The 17,466-nt window shown below is 38.6% G+C and overlaps 2 protein-coding genes and 1 long non-coding RNA gene across 3 annotated transcripts; all 3 read left to right on the plus strand.

Moving 5' to 3' along the window:
• Positions 1-223: 223 nt before the first annotated feature.
• On the plus strand, positions 224-1,286 carry LOC127532484 (collagen alpha-1(X) chain-like). The gene is made up of 3 exons (XM_051944218.1): positions 224-443; positions 547-675; positions 964-1,286. Exons 1-3 carry the CDS (start codon positions 224-226, stop codon positions 1,284-1,286), a joined length of 672 nt encoding a protein of 223 aa, XP_051800178.1.
• Positions 1,287-5,643: 4,357 nt separating this feature from the next.
• LOC110967941 (uncharacterized) lies at positions 5,644-6,595 on the plus strand. The gene is made up of 3 exons (XR_007939688.1): positions 5,644-6,075; positions 6,163-6,291; positions 6,575-6,595. It is a non-coding gene; the product is annotated as an uncharacterized LOC110967941 (long non-coding RNA).
• Positions 6,596-9,620: 3,025 nt separating this feature from the next.
• LOC110967942 (complement C1q-like protein 3) lies at positions 9,621-10,827 on the plus strand. The gene is made up of 3 exons (XM_022217701.2): positions 9,621-9,839; positions 9,940-10,057; positions 10,327-10,827. The coding sequence occupies exons 1-3, from the start codon at positions 9,621-9,623 to the stop codon at positions 10,605-10,607; spliced, it is 618 nt and encodes a 205-aa protein (XP_022073393.2). The 3' UTR covers positions 10,608-10,827.
• The last annotated feature ends 6,639 nt before the right edge of the window (positions 10,828-17,466 follow it).

Here is a 17,466-nt window from a genome sequence, read left to right on the forward strand (position 1 = left end):
ACATTTATTTCACCCTTTGTTGAGCTCGAACCAAAGCTTGAAACACATTGTGTTGTTTGCTTGCTGGGATCGGAGCAAGGTGACCTGGCATAGTTGCCACTGGGACAAAACTAGAACAAACGAAACCTACAGTAAATAATTTGGGTGCTCTGCATCATGTCAGTTATATCAGTGATGACCTAGAAATCAGAAGAAACAGATGCAGAGCGTTGCATCTGAGAAGATGCTTCGTTTCATTTATCTGCTGCTGATTTTTGGCTGCGACCTGAATTTTGTCCAAGGGGAATGTCCACATACCGCACCGGGCTGCTTAGACTGCTGCACTGTTCAGAGAAAGTTTGACACGATAGAAGACCGATTGACAGCTCTGGAAAAGTTGTTGAAAGAATTTCAAATCAGGCTGATCAAGAATGAAAACAAGACTGCTGAGCTGTGTTCGCAAGGTACAGTAAATCTTTGGACTTTGGAAGATTCTTGAAAACATTATTTAGTGTTAATCTACTTTGAATAAAAAGTGTTCAAATGAACTTCTCTTTGTGTAACCAGCAAATTTTAAGGTGATATTCAGTGCGGTAGTAGGAAGATTTGGAACCATCGGACCCTTCAGCACAGACACAACTTTAGTCTGCAGAAGAGTCATTACAAACATTGGCAATGCTTACAGTAGATTCTCAGGTAAAGAAACCACACTGGACAGATACACATTTGTGAGTTAAGTTTTTGCAAAAAAAAAAAAAAGAACGATAGTGTGTTTTTAAAAAGACACCAAGTATTATGCACTCAGAACAAATGATCCCTCAGATACTTTCATCAACATTTTGTAATCTGTGGACTACAGATACAAAAATGCTACATTACTTAAACTAAGATTTTATTTGTTTTATACATTTGTAAAAGTTGAGCATGAAGCTAAATAAATAAGCTTCTTGTGGATGACCCCGTTTTCGAATGTTGTTTTCGAAGGAATCTTCACCGCACCAGTTCCAGGTGTTTATTACTTTACCTTCTTCTATCACGCTGGAGGAGAGTGTGATGCAATGCTGTATCTGTACAGGAACTACCAGCTGATCGTCATGACCAGTGATCACTCATTGCGCCACGACACAGCAGATAATGGAGGAAACGCAGTGTTTCTGCAGCTGCGGAAAGGAGACCAAGTGCATGTGCGCATGGGGGCAAACTCGCATGTCTGGGGATCTTATCGTCATACAACTTTTAGTGGCTTCTTGGTCACTCCAATGGCAGAAGAAAGAAAACCCATTTATTACCTCCACAGAAAGGGTTGATATTCAGGCACATGAGATATTGTCATACTTCCATCTTGTAGATATTTCTACACACCTTACTGATATGGTATAGTGGTAAAGTTGTCAATCAGATTTTATAGAAAGTTATTGTTGTCAATACTGAATACTCACTGAAATAAGTCATCTGACAGTGTTTTCATAAAGACAAAAAAAGATTTTCTGTTTAAATATTCTGATACAGGGCTGCACGGTGGAATAGTGGTTAGCACTTGCGCCTTGCAGCAAGAAGGTCCTAGGCCTGGGATCTTTCTGCTAACCCTGCCAGCAAGTTGATTTCTCGCGATATTTGTGAGTTCACAAATCTCTAAAGAAAGCATCTTGTACCGCTCCCGCTTTCACTGTTCGGACAGAGCCAAGTTGGCACGGGCCAATCACGCAGCAGTATTCGTGTGTGGGGTGGGATATCCGGGTGTGAAGACGACACCAAGCGCCAGTAGATCAAAACAAACATGGCAACCGAGGACAACGATCCTGTAGATGCTGCTATTAAGTCAGTTTTAGCCGAATCTCGTATCGCTTCTTTGAAGGAAGAACAACGAGAGGCTCTTTGCGCATTTCTGGATGGTAAAGATGTTTGTGCTTTTTTACCAACGGGTTTTGGTAAGAGTTTAATCTACCAATTGGCTCCGCTCGTTGTGAAGATCCCGCGATTTGCTAAAAACAAACCTGTCAGAGGCGGGACATACTGTTCCATTGTCCAATCCGTGCCTCTTTCCTCCAAACGGATTTACATGGAGCGGTCCCAGATTGATATTGTGGAGTACTATCAAGTACTACACAATTATTAATCTGGCTATTGCCAGGTTATCTTTCCGCATGGAGTTTGCATGTTCTCCCTGTGCATGTGTGGGTTTTCTCCGGGTACTCCGGCTTCCTCCCACAGTCCAAAAATATGCTGAGGTTAATTGATTACTCTAAATTGCCCGTAGGTGTGAATGTGAGTGTGATTGTTTGTCTGTATATGTAGCCCTGTGACAGACTGGTGACCTGTCCAGGGTGTCCCCTGCCTTCGCCCGAGTCAGCTGGGATAGACTCCATCACCCCCCGCTACCCTAATGAGGATAAAGCGGTGTATAGAAAATGGATGGATGGATATTCTGATACACAAGTGGACAGCATGTATTGTAAATTGTTTTATTAAAGAATGTACAACTAAAGACTCTTTTGTGTCAAAGTGAAAACAGATGTCGACCAATTAATGCTGATTCATTTCAAATATAAAATCTTGAATAAGTGATTACATAACTATTTCATAGATGCACCTTTAGCTGCATTTATAGCATCCAGTCTGAGTGGATAAATCTCAGTTAACCCCATTTTTCTTTGCTCCAGTTCTGTCAGGTTTCACCGAAATCACGAGTGAGTAACTCTCTGAAAGTCCAACCACAAATTCTTAACTGGATTGTACATTCCTCTGCAAAAAAACTAATTAAATTCACCAAGATTCAATGTTCAAAAGCAATGAAAGTGGAAAACTTCCGAGGAGAGTGAATACTTTTCGTAGACACCGAATGGAAAGTTCAGTAGAGAAATTGCAGCAACACAGTGGAGGCAAAAGTAAATCACTGAAATATGATGACTTGCAAAACCACCCAAAGCTACACATGTTCAGCAGCAGAAACATGAATGAACTTCAGTGGAAAGGAGACATTCTGACAAAACAGCTACATAGTCATTCATTGCAAGTCAAATGTCTTATAATCTTAAATCTCATTATTTTCAACTTATCAAAGTCTGTAAGATCCTAAACTAATATGCAGCTGCAGCAACAGGATGAGGCCAGTGCACAGGTGAAAAATCTCACAAGGAGATCCAATTATCACAAAACTCTTTGTTCACAACTATAATTTACCACTTTAATGGGAGAAAGAATCAGTCACGTTAAAAAGCAGGTAATTACTGCTGTTGTCGTCAAATCACAAGCAGGTTTATTGCTTTATCAGCTTTTTATTCAGATACAGCAGACGCAGTTTTTCCTGCACACATCGTCCCGTTTGCTTGCTGGGGTCAGAGTAAGGTGATCTGACATAGCTGCCACCAGGATCAAACACGAACAAACAAAACCTCAATAATTTGAGTGTTCTGTGCCACTGTTACATAACCGCCAGTCAGTTATATCAGTGATCAGTAATGACAAAGCAGCCAGATGAATCGGAGAAGATGATTGGCTCCTTTTATCTGCTGCTGTTCATCGGCTGCGGCCTGCATTTCACCCATAAAGGATGCTCACAAACCGGACCTGGCAGCTCTGGAAAAGCTGTTGAAAGACCTTCAAAAATCAGGCTGATCAAGAATGAAGATGTGACTTCTGAGCTGTGTTGGCTCGGTACATTAAATCTTTGGACTTTGGAAGATTTTTTAACACTGAATACAGCTTTGTGTTAGTTCATAAAGGCACAGATTCAGGCCAGTCAAGTTTTTATGCTGTCCAACCGTCCTCGTTCCCTCACTCTCTATTAGTACACCGGGGCTCATCACTGGTCATCAGCCTTCTCTGAGTCGGTGTCAGAACGGTTAACAAATGCAAGCAGAGATGAGCCTTCATTCAACAAGAACTCTGGAAAGGCCCTGTCAGAGCCTTGGTTTGCCCACATCCACATGCTATGCCAATGCCATGGACTCCCCTTTAACCCTCATGTTGTCCTGCGGGTCAATATTGACCCATTTTAAAGTTTTTTTGATGGAAAAAAGCAAATGCTAAAAATGTTTCTTGATCACTGAGCTCCTGAGAGCAAACCATTACTTCACAAATGTTTGGAGAAGAAGTGTGCATGATTTTATACACCTGTGGCCATGGTAGTGATTGGAACACCTGAATTCAATTATTTGGCGGCGTTTCTCAATACGTTTGTCAATTTAGTGTGCATTGGTAATAACTGAACATGAAGCTAAATAAATAAGCTTCTTGTGGATCACTCTTTAACTTTTTGACTGTTATTTTCGCAGGTATCTTCATCACACCAGTTCCAGGTGTGGAGGAGCGTGGGAAGCAATGCTGTATCTCTGCGAGAACTACCAGCTGATTGTCATGATCAGTGATCACTCATCAGCAGGTAATGGAGGAAACAGAGTGTTTCTGCAGCTGCGGAAAAGAGAACAAGTGTACGTATGCAGCCAACTCGCATGTTCTTATCACCATACAACTTTTAGTCAGCCTAGCCGCGCTAGACCCAGGTCTGGAAGACGCAAGGGTCTAGGAACTCTCGACAGGGAGGGAGGCGGGCTAAAAGGTTGTCTTTCAAATCACTCTGCAGCAATTGGGTAGGTATAGAACCAATCAGTGCAACGAATAGGCTGACGTAGTTCCTAGAGCGCTGGAAATCAGAGGATGCAGGAGTTCGGTGAAGCCTTATTTATACAGTCAATGGGTGAAGCTCAAGTATATTACAGACATGTTAACAGAAAGATTATTCAGAGTCGGTGCTAATGGAGCTCAACGACTGTTGTCGTTTTTGTTGTCGACCCTGGCAGAGAATTAAATTCGTTGCCGTGGGTTGTCTAGCGCGGCTAGGCTAGTTGTTTCTGGTTGTTTCTGTCAGAATCGTCGCGCCTCTGTCGTCAATTAGTTACACCCGCCTTCTGACTCTACACTTCATGGTGATTCGTCCGGCCAGTTTTAGGAGAATCCAACCTCCAGGCTTACCGAGGGTAACTAGACCCACCCTGGCAGAAAATTAAATTCATTGCCGTGGGTTGTCTAGTGTGGCTAGGCTAGCTTTTAGGGGTTTCTTGGTCACTCCAATGCCACAAGAAATAAAAAGCCCTAATTTCGACTCTTGAGAAAGAATTGATATTTAGGCGTAAGGGATATTGTCATACTTACAACTTGTGGAAAGCTGCTGGGGGGGTGGGGGTGGGGGGGTCGATGCTTTAATAGACACTGCAGTAACAGTCTAAATGAGAAATTTTAGCAACACACTGGAGGCAAAAGTAAATCACCCAAATATTCTGTTTGCAAAACTTGCAAAACAACCCAAAGCTGCACGCGATCTGCAGCAGAAACATGAATGACCTTCAGTGGAAAAGAGACACTCTGATAAAACAGCTACACGGTCATTCATTGTCAACAGTTAAAAATTAATCCATAATTTGTTCAGAGAAAAAAATGAGAGAATTATTCCACAACGGTAATTCACCACTTTATTGGGGCTAATAATCAGCCGTGGTACTAAGCAGGTAGTTCCTTCTGTTGTCAAATTACAAGCAGGTTTATTGCTTTATCAGATTTTTAATCAGAACATTTATTTCAGTATTTGTTGAGTTCGAATCACGGCTTGAAAAAATAAGTGGATGGTTTTTAATCTGGACGAAATTTATCCAGGGATTTATATGACAAAACTTCTTTTTGTTGTTGTCTGAAAGCAGATCTTCCTGCACACTTTGTGTTGTTTGCTTGCTGGGATCAGAGCAAGGCGACCTGACACAGCTGCCACCCGGACAAAACCAGAGCAAACAAAACCTCAGTAATTTGTGTTCTGTGCCATCGTTAAATAAACAGTCATGTCAGCTATATTAGTAATGACCAAGCAGTCAGATGAGTCAGACGCTGAGTGTTGCACCTGAGAAGATGCTTCGTTCCATTTGTCTGCAGCTGTTTTTCTGCTACACCGTGAGCGCCAGCTACTTTAAGGAGGATCCACCACCCAGACCTTCCTGCCCAGCTGCCTGCGTTAGTCGGTCAGACTTCAACGAACTGCAGAAAAACTGGACCAGCTGGATGCTAAATTGAAAGAGAACATCGAAATCACTGAGGACTTAAAGAGGAGAGGTACGGTACATTTTTAAGGTTTAATTATTTGGCGTTAATTTACATGGAATAAAAAGTGTTTTAATGTGCTTCTTTTTGTGTACACAGCAAACAGTAAGGTGGCATTCACTGCAGTCTTAGGAAGAACTGGACGAGTAGGACCCTTCAAAACAGACCGATTTTTAGTCTACAAAAGAGTCATTAAAAACCTTGGCCATGGTTACAATCCCAAGACTGGTAAAGGAATCACACTGAACACATACACATTTAGAGGTTGAGTTTGGAAATAATGAATGATGATGTGGCGCCAAGTATTATGCTTTCATAACAAATTATCGCTAAAATATACATTTTGTAAACTGTAGGCTACCAAATACATAAATGCTACATAACTATAATGTTAAAATGCTACAACTAAGATTTCATCATTATTTGTTTTATACATTTGCAAAAGTTGAGCATGAAGCTGAACAAATAAGCTTCTTGTGGATAACTCAGTCTTCGAATGTTGTTTTCACAGGTATCTTCACCGCACCATTTGCCGGTTTTTATTACTTCGCCTTCTTCTATCACGCCGGAGGAGAGTGCGAGTCAATACTGTATCTGTACAGGAACTACCAGCTGATCGTCATGTCCAGCGATCACGATACGCGACACGACCACGCAGATAACGGAGGAAACTCAGTGGTGCTGTACCTGGGAAAAGGAGACCGAGTGTATGTGTGCTTGGCTGCAAACACACATGTCTGGGGATCTTTTTACCACACAACTTTCACTGGTTTCTTGCTCTACCCACATTAAAAAAAAAGTATAACTCTGAAAATGAATCTGATTTGATAGAAAGTTACTGGATACTCACTGAAATAAATCAAACTGGAACAAGCAATAACTGAACAATTTGGGTGATCTTTGTCACCATTAAACAAACAGTCCTTTCAGTCATATCTATAATCTCTGCATAATTCACTGCTATCAGATATGATGAAGTGTTCATGTGCAAAGAAACTTCAAGGGAAAATGGATCAACAATTAAAAAGGTGAGCTGTAAAATAGGACTCAAGTTCATTGCTGTTTCCCTGGAATCCTATATGGGTCAAATAAAATCTGAGACATCAAAGGTTAAGTGATTGTCAGTAAAAGCGGTTGATGCTACTTCATCAAAACATTTCTATTGAAGCAGTAAACACAAAATCTGCAACGAATAACGAAGCCACGTGTCAAATGAGATGTTAAAATGAACAGCTAGTCTTTGACCAACACAACAGAAACAGAAAATTATCTCACAAAAATACAGTCATTTTTCATTAACTCGATAAGTTTTCTAGCCCTAATTTTACATGGCATCGTGTGTATTTTTTAAATGTTAAATGAAGGATGTTTGCAGCTGTAAAGGCAATGAAATGATCAATTTATACAAACAAAGTTAATAGAAATAATCAGGTGCAATACTGCTGCAAACTGCCATTACTAGCTGGGTTTCTGTCTGTGATTTTGTATATTTAAGAAAAACAAAGCTAAAGAACTATTTGATTCCTAGTAATTCAGTTTCTAATTGCAAGAATGTGCTGTTAATATTAGATATGTCAAGTGTTATTAGTTTTTACATGTAACTTGCCATAAAATTCTATTTAATGTTAAAATGAATGGATTTAGCTTTGAAAAGTTGTCAAACCACAATATACTGTTACACTGAGATAATATCATTTTACATTTATTAAAAAACTACAGTGTGTTCAATGCATTGCTTTGTGATTCTGTTCTGTCTTGTCTTAATACCTGCCTAAAAGTTTGGGGTCACCCAGGCAATTTCACTTTTTTCATGTGCTAACATACGGTTGCATGCAAAATTAGTCAACCTCCATGACATTTTTGACATTCTGGATAAATGAGAAACATTACAGCTGCAGGCGATTACTAAATCATATAAGAGATGATCAGTTAGTTCACTAAAATATAATTCAAGAGCAAAGATCAAGATTTAATTCATAATCCATCCAAAATTTAAACTTTTTTGCAAAAAGCAGGTTGCAATGTTATTCAACTTCCTAAGAGGCTGTATCTTAAGTACTTTGTGCAGCACCTTTTTGTTGCAATGACCTGCTGTAGATAGACTTCAACAAGCCTCTGGCACCGCTCCTTAGGAATTTTAGCCCATTCCTCGTGGGCAATGGTCTCCAGCTCAGCAATGTTCTTTGGTCAATAGTACTCATTATACCATGGGGGTTGAATAATTTTCCATGCAATTGTAATTCTACAAGGGTTTTCTAATCATCAATGAGCCTTTCAACAGCACTAGCTAACACAATGTAGCATTAGAACACAGGAGTGATGGTTGCTGGAAATGTTCCTCTGTACCCCTATGGAGATATTCCATTAAAAATTTCCAGCTAGAATAGTCATTTACCACATTAACAATGTCTAGACTGTGTTTCTGATTCATTTAATGTTATCTTGATTGAAAAATACAGCTTTTCTTTCAAAAATAAGGACATTTCTATGTGAACCCACACTTTTGAACTGTAGTGTATCTGATGTAGAGCATTTTAAATTCTGAAATTTGTTGAGCAAAGAAAGTTTGTCCTTGAGTTTGAAAACACAAAGCACATGAGGATACAATATGTCTAACAGCTAACCAATAAAACTGGTTAGCTATTAAGTATATGATCATTTCCTCATTGCTCTTCCACTGAATCTAACTGAAGCAGCTGGAAAATAAATATTTACAGACTTACTATGACAGCATGTTTTCAACCCCTTGACGCCTATTGTTTTGAATTCTCATCATACCTCTTTCATTCAAACTGCAGCTAAGATAGCGTATCCATTCCCCCAATGCCAGTTTGTGCATATTCAATACGTACCTCAGAACCTTGTACAAGCACTGGTTTCTTACAGGACCTAATTATTGTTTATATGTTATTATTATTACATATCTGTTCCATGTGTAATAGGCAAATTAGCACTCGTTACTTATTATAGTATCAGCTGGAGAGCAAAACCTGCAAAAGTTTTTCTTTAAAACTTAATTGTAAATAAATTCAGGTGCCAAGGGGTTAAATAATGTCAAATCAGCTTGAAGCATAAAAACAATAGAAATAGGATAAAAAATAATAAATACACAAATAAATCTGAATTTTGCACGGACTAAAAGGTTGTTAGACTGGTTCAGTTAGACTAATGGACAAAACACATAATATCTCAAAAATCAAAGAAAACATCCTGACCTTTGCTCCTGTTGGCGTTCTGTTTCTCTGAGCTTCAATTAACTACAGAGTTAGCACTGAACTACATGTCATAGTAAAAAAATATGCAACAGGAAACATAGATCATTACTAAACAGTTACTTTGACACATGTTTTAAAGCAATTAAAGGTAAGACATGAACAAAAACAAGATGAACTTTTTTCCCCACCAATAATTTACTGTCAAAAAAACCCCCAACAAAGTAGTCAAGGTGCCATAAAGATAAAGTGCCAATAAAAAGTACAATGTGATTCCTGATCAACTCATATAAATGAGGCTAAAACAATCTGAAGATTCAGATGCTGAGTGCTTCATGCTAGAAGATGATTCTCTCCGTTCATCTGCTGCTGTTTTTCTGCTGTGGTCTGAGTTTAGCCCAGCTTCAGAATGATTCACAAACAGAGTCCTACATTAGTCAGACAGAGTTTGCTGCAATGAAAGAAAGACTGGAAGTTGTGGAAAATCTGCTGAAAGACAGTAAAACCCGGCAGGTCAACTATGAAAACCAGATTGCTGAGCTGAGGAGGCAAAGTACAGTAAATGTTTGAATTCTGGAAGATTTCAGATTTCATTTAGTGTTAATTTAGACTGAATAAAAAGTGTTTCAGTGCATTTCTTTTGGTGTACACAGCAAGTATTCAGGTGATGTTCACTGCGGCAACTGGAGGAAATGGACCTATTGGACCCTACAACACAGCTACAACTTTAATCTACAGAACAGTGATCACCAACATTGGATCTGGTTACAGTCCATATACAGGTAAAGAAATCACACAAGAAAAATATACATGAACACGTGAAAATGATGAATGATTTTTTTTTCTTAAAAAGCCACCAGGTATTCTGCATTCATAACAAAAAATCCCTAAGATATATATTTTATAATCTGTGAGCTATCAAACACATAAATGTTACATTACTTAAACGACAATTTTTTTTTATTATCATAATATGTTTTCTACATTTGTAAAAGTTGAACATGAAGAAGCTTCTTCTGGATAATTTAGTTTTTGAATGTTATTTTTACAGGTATCTTCACTGCACCAGTTCCAGGTTTTTACTACTTTACCTTCTTCTATCATGCTGGAGGAGAACATGTGGTCGCATTAGGTCTCTTCAAGAACGACCAGCTGATTGTCATGATCACTGACCATGCGTCAAACTACGACACAGCAGATAATGGAGGAAACGCAGCGTTTGTGCAGCTGCAGAAAGGAGACCAAGTGTATGTGCGCATGCTGGCAAACTCACATGTTTGGGGATCTATTCACCAAACAACTTTTAGTGGTTTCTTGGTCACTCCAATGTAAAATATCTTGAACTTTGAAATGATTTTTTTTCCATTCTGGTAGATAGAATTGATATCCAGTTACATGACATATTATCACCCTTCCAACTTGTAGATGTCTCTTTAAACCTCACTGATATGAATCTAATTTGATATAAAGTTACTGTTGTCAATGCTGGATTCTCTCTGAAATAAATCATCTGACAATCCCTGTTGTTGAAGAAAAGAAAAAGATTTCTGTTTAAATATTCTGATCTGTAAGTGCACAGCATGTATTTTGGATGAATAGAAATAAATGCAGCATCTTTAGAAAACAGACATGTTACTCTGTGGAATTTTTTTCTTTCCACACTGGAGTGTCTAAGAAGAGAGTTCAGGTGATTCTCCTGCAGGCAGAGTTTAACCCATAAGAACCCACAGTGACACCAGTGTCACAAACACTTGGAGTGCCACAGTGTCTTCCTGTAAAGTTTCATGTCTGACCTTAACTCATTAAGTCCTTTAAGGAAAAATGGGTCTGGGTTCTTATGGGTTAATTCCAGATTGGTTGCTTTGTGTGTCATTCAGTATTTATTTTATTCCATCCAGTAAAATCTCACAGCACCTATAGTAGATGAGAGAGGACATTAGATCCATGATTGCAGCTGTCAGGAGACAAAGCAAACATCTGAGTGAAATTATAGTGTGTTCCAGTCCTCACATAGTTAATAGCTTAACAAATGAGTTGTTCTGTGTCACCGTTAAATCAACAGTCATATCTGTAGTTATTGCACTGAATTCACTGGTATCAAATATGAAAGAGATAATGTCAAGTGTAATTAGTTTATACATGTAACTTTTCATAAAATCTTCAATTTTCTATTGAAATAATGGATTTACTCTTGAAAAGTTGTCAAACCACAATATACTGTTACATTGAGGTAATATGATTTTACACATAATAAAAAAACTACAGTGTGTTCATTCCATTGTTCATTCCACAGATGCTTTTGAATTGGCTGTTAGACCTGATGAATCTTTAGAATTCTTCACTCCTATATGTCTCTCTGAACTAATTTCAACAGTTTCTACATCCAAACCATCAACATGTCTTTTAGATCCTATCCCAACTAGACTCTTCAAGGAGATTTTACCTTTAATTAATTCTTCAATGTTAGATCTGATTAATCTCTCTCTAGTAACAGGCTATGTACCACAGGCTTTTAAGGTTGCTGTCATCAAACCTTTGCTTAAAAAGCCCACTTTAGATCCAGATGTGTTAGCTAACTATAGACCGATATCCAACCTACCATTTCTCTCTAAAATTCTGGAAAGAACAGTTGCAAATCAATTGTGTGAACACCTACAGAGGAATAATTTGTTTGAAATGTTTCAGTCAGGCTTCAGAGTGCATCATAGCACAGAAACAGCTCTAGTGAAAGTTACTAATGACCTTCTCATAGCATCAGATAATGGACTAGTCTCTATACTTGTTTTGTTAGATCTTAGTGCAGCGTTTGACACAATCGACCACAACATTTTATTACAGCGTCTAGAATATTCAATTGGCATTAAAGGGACAGCACTGGACTGGTTTAAATCCTACTTATCAGATAGGTTCCAGTTTGTGCATGTCAACAATAACTCTTCTGAGCAGACTAAAGTTAATCACGGAGTTCCTCAGGGTTCTGTCTTAGGACCGATACTTTTCACATTATACATGCTTCCTTTAGGCAATATTATTAGGAAGCATTGTATTAACTTCCATTGTTATGCAGATGACACACAATTGTATTTATCTATGAAGCCAGATGAAACTGATCAGTTAGCTAGACTGCAAGATTGTCTTAAGGACATTAAAACCTGGATGACTTTTAACTTCCTACTGCTAAATTCAGACAAAACTGAAGTCATTGTATTTGGCCCCAAACATCTTAGAAACTCGCTTTCAAAGCAAATAGTTACTCTGGATGGCATCACATTGGCCTCCAGTACTACTGTGAGGAATCTTGGAGTTATTTTTGACCAGAACATGTCCTTTAACTCACACATAAAGCAAGTCTGTAGGACTTCCTTTTTTCACCTGCGTAATATTGTAAAAATCAGGAACATTCTGTCTCAGAGTGATGCAGAAAAATTAGTTCATGCTTTTGTTACTTCCAGGCTTGACTATTGCAATTCCTTATTATCGGGTTGTCCAAATAGCTCTCTCAAACATCTACAGTTGATCCAAAACGCTGCTGCGAGAGTACTGACAGGAGTTAGCAAAAGAGATCATATTTCCCCTATACTTGCTTCTCTTCACTGGCTTCCTGTTAAATCCAGAATAGAATTTAAAATCCTTCTTCTGACATATAAAGCTCTTAATAACCAATCTCCATCATATCTTAAAGATCTGATAGTACCTTATTATCCTAGTAGAACTCTTCGCTCTCAAACTGCAGGCTTACTTGTTGTTCCTAGAATTTCTAAAAGTAGAATGGGAGGCAGAGCCTTCAGTTATCAGGCGCCTCTCCTGTGGAACCTGCTCCCAGTTTGGGTTCGGGAGGCAGACACCCTCTCTATTTTTAAGACCAGGCTTAAAGCGTTCCTTTTTGACAAATCTTATAGTTGGGGCTGACTGGGTGACCCACAGAGGTTCGGCTTGTGTCTTCATTGCACAGCTGACCCCCTCTTGGACGTCCCTTCGTTCTGCCTCTAGTCATGCTGCTATAGGTCTAGGCTGCTGGGGGACTTTTCTTGACGCACTGAGCCCTTCTCTATCTACCTTTACATTTAATATGTATACCGTTATTGCAGTACATTCACTCTGTTTCCCCCTGTGCTATTTCTCCGAGTGTCCCTGGTCCCAGAGCTGGATGCTTCAGATCTGTGGTCGATGTTCCACCAGCTGGTCCAGTCTCCACCATGTCCACTGTGGGATGCTGCTACTGACCTTCCACCAGCCCTCTGCTTCCAATTCCCTTTTTCCACCAGTCAACTCTGCATCGCCTTCAATATACTGTTATGCTAACTTACATACTGTTTGAATTTTACTGCTAGCTATATATGGAGTATGTTTAATGTCAGAGCCGTACATCATAAGAGTAAACTATGAGTCAGTTTTCAATGTTAGCTTATACTTTGTCTGTGTCACATATCCTGTCATGCATGTATTCAAATGTGTGTTGTGTTTTCCTTGCTTTCTCACCCCTCCTTCTTCTCCCATCCCTCCCCCTTGCCCTCTTCTGTCCTTCTCAACCCGCCCGGCCAGCAGGCAGATGAGTCCCCCCTATTTAGAGCCGGGTTCTGCTCGAGGTTTCTTCCCTGTTAAAAGGGTGTTTTTCCTTGCCACTGTCGCCTTTGGGCTTGCTCTGGGGGTCAGGCATATGGGTTCTGTAAAGCGTCTTGAGACGATTTGACTGTAATTGACGCTATATAAATAAAATTGAATTGAATTGAATTGAATTGACTCTGTTCTGTATTGACTTAATACTTGTTATATCTGATGTAAAGAATTTTAAATTCATTTCATTAAAAGCTGCTGAAATGTGCTGAGCAAAGGAAATTTGTCCTTGAATTTGAAAACACAAACCTATGAGGATACAACATCATGTGGATACAATATATTTAATAGCTAACCTATAAAACTGGTTAGTTCATAAATACATGATTATTTCCTTGTTGCTCTTCCACTGAATCTAACTGAAGCAGCTGGATAAAAAATATTTACAGAGATACGATGATAGTAAATGTTTTTGAATAATGTCAGATCAGCTGGATGCCCAAAAACAATAGAAATATGATGAAATGATAATAAATCAACAAATCTGAATTTTGCATGGACTAAAAGGTTGTTAGACTGGTTCAGTTAGACCAATGGAGAAAACACATAATATCTCAAAAATCAAAGGGTCCTGACCTTTGCTCATGTTGGGTTCTGTTGCTCTGAGCTTCAATTAACTGCAGAGTTAATATTAACTACAGTAGAAAATATGCAAGAGGAAACGTAGATAATTATTAAACAGTTACTTTGACATATGTTTTAAAGTAATTAAAGGTAACGCATAAACAAAACAAGATGGACATTTTCTCCACTAACAATTTAATGTCAAAAAACAAAACAAAAAAAAGGGCAGTCAAGGTACCATAACAACAAAAAGTCCATAAAAAGTACAATGTGATTCCTGATCAACCCATATAAATTAGGCTAAAACAATCAGAAGATTCGGATGCTGAGTGCTTCACGCTAGAAGATGATTCTTTCCGTTCATCTGCTGCTGTTTTTCTGCTGTGGTCTGAGTTTAGCCCAGCTTCAGAATGATTCACAAACTGATCTGGGCTGCTCAGAGTCCTGCATTAGTCAGACAGAGTTTGCTGCAATGAAAGAAAAATGAAATGAAAAAACTGAAAATACAAGACTGATGACACCAGGAGGCAAGGTACAGTAAATGTTAAAGATTTTACATTTTCTTTAGTATTAATTTAGATTGAGTAAAATGTGTTTCAGTGCAATTCTTTTTTTCTACACAGCACATATTCAGGTGATATTCACTGTGAAAACATCAGTGCCTGGACATATTGGACCCGTCAACACAGATATAACTTTAATCTACAACAGAGTCATCGCCAACATTGGATCTGGTTACAACCTAAACACAGGAAAAGAAATCACACAAGACAAATACACATGAACATATGAAAATGATGAATGATGTGTTTTTGGTCTCAGAAAGCCACCAGGTATTTTACATTAATACAAAAAAATCCCTAAATATACATTTCATGATCTGTGGAATACCAAACACATAAATGTTACATTACTTGAACTAAGATTTTGATCACAATTAGTTTTATACATTTGCAAAAGTTGATCATGAAAACACATGAAGAAGCTTCTTGTGGATAATTTCGTTTTTGAACGTTGTTTTCACAGGTGTCTTCACCGCACCAGTTCGTGGTGTTTATTATTTCACCGTTTTCTATCACGCTGGAGGACGACTTAGAGCAATATTGTATCCCTCCAAGAGCTATCAGCTGATTGTTGTGTCCAGTGACCATGCGACACGCCCCACGGAGCAGATAATGGAGGAAACACAGCGTTTGTGCAGCTGTAGAGAGGAGACCAAGTGTATGTGCGCATGCTGGCAAATTATTTTTTTCCATCTTGTGGAGACAGAATTGATATCCAGTTACATGACATCTTATCACCCTTCCAACTTGTAGATGTCTCTATGAACTTTACTGATATGTAAAAGTGGTAAAGTTGTGAATCAGATTTTATAGAAAGACACTGTTGTCAATACTGGATATTCACTAAAATAAATCATCTAAGAATTACTTTGTTGAAAACAACAAAAAAGATTTCTGTTTAAATACTCTGATAATTAAGTGGACAGCATGTATTGTGAATAAATACTATTCATGTCTGTGGACGTGATGGTGATTGTATTATTAAAGAATGTACAACTGAAGACTCTTTTGTGTCAAAATGAAAACAGATTTCGACCAATTAATGTGAAATGATTGGAAATGTAAGATGGAGAATAAGTCACTAAATTATTATTTACCCCCTACAAGTCAGCATTTCATAGATTCCTTGTCTGCAGTTACAGCATTGAGCCTGAGTGGATAAATCTCAGTTAACCCCGTTCTTCTTTGCTTCAGTTCTGTCAGGTTTCACAGAGATCATCAGTGAGTAGCTCTCCAAAAGTCCATCAACAAATTCTTAACTGGCTTTTAAATTCCTCTGCAAAAACACTAATTAAGCTCACCAAGATTCAATGTTCAAAAGCAATGAAAGTGCAAAACTTCCAATGGGGATGAATACTTTAATAGACACTGCAGTAACAATCCATAAGAGAAATTGGAGGCAAAAGTAAATTACTGAAACATGATGTTTGCATAACTTGCAAAACAACCCAGAGCTACACATGATCAGCAGCACAAACATGAATGACCTTCAGTGTTAAAGAAACACTGCAAAAACGCTGCAGAAACAGGAGGATTAAATGTGTTTAACTCAAAACTGCTGAAACGTGCAGGAAAATAAAGTTTATCTTTGAATTTGAAAACAACTAATAAAATTGGTTCGCTATTCAATATTTTATCATTCCCTCATTGCACCTCCATACAAAATAAATAATTACAGATATACAAAGTTGATAAATTCAAACAGGAAGTTAAAAATTAACAGATGATCATTACAAAGTGTAGGAGCAGCCAGACGGATGACATTTATTGGAATTTAGGAGATTCAACTTCAAAGGTGAATACTGTCGTTTTGTGGTTCAGTGCTGTTCTGTGGTTTGAGTTTGGCCTCGGATGATGATGACGATGACGATGATGATGACGATGACGATGATGACGATGACGATGTTGAATCACAGTCATGCTTTCCTAACATGTGATCTGCTGACAGAAAACCTCAACTCAATGGAAGCCAGGCTGAGGAACTGTGAAAACCAGACAATAAATAAATAAAACAAACATCTGACTTTGCGCCATGTTTTCCACATCAAGATGCTATTTAGTGTTCAGTGCTCAGGTCCAGTCAGTCAGCTTGATCAGTTATATTGGTCAGTCAAACTGACTGCTACCAGTAAACATGTACCTGCTACTACCTGTTCATGGTGGGGGAGTCGGCGACTAAACTGGCTCAGCCTACTTATTTGTTTCCAAACAGCGAAGGTGGGTGGATAGACACCCTGTAGAAGCAAAAACAATATCTGCAAAGGGCGGCTGAACTCCAAGTGAGTCAATGGCCATCTACCAAACTGCAACTCTCCAGTGCCTCCATCATCCTGACTTATGTCTTGCCATGGAATTAAGGTTGTGGAGCAGCCAAGTGGCCTCCAATCATGCGATGGAGTCTTTAACCCTTTAGCACACTGTGTCCCATGAATAATGTTTGGTCATATGCC

This window comes from Acanthochromis polyacanthus, chromosome 23, assembly GCF_021347895.1.
Source record: "Acanthochromis polyacanthus isolate Apoly-LR-REF ecotype Palm Island chromosome 23, KAUST_Apoly_ChrSc, whole genome shotgun sequence".
Classification (NCBI taxonomy): Eukaryota; Metazoa; Chordata; class Actinopteri; family Pomacentridae; genus Acanthochromis; species Acanthochromis polyacanthus.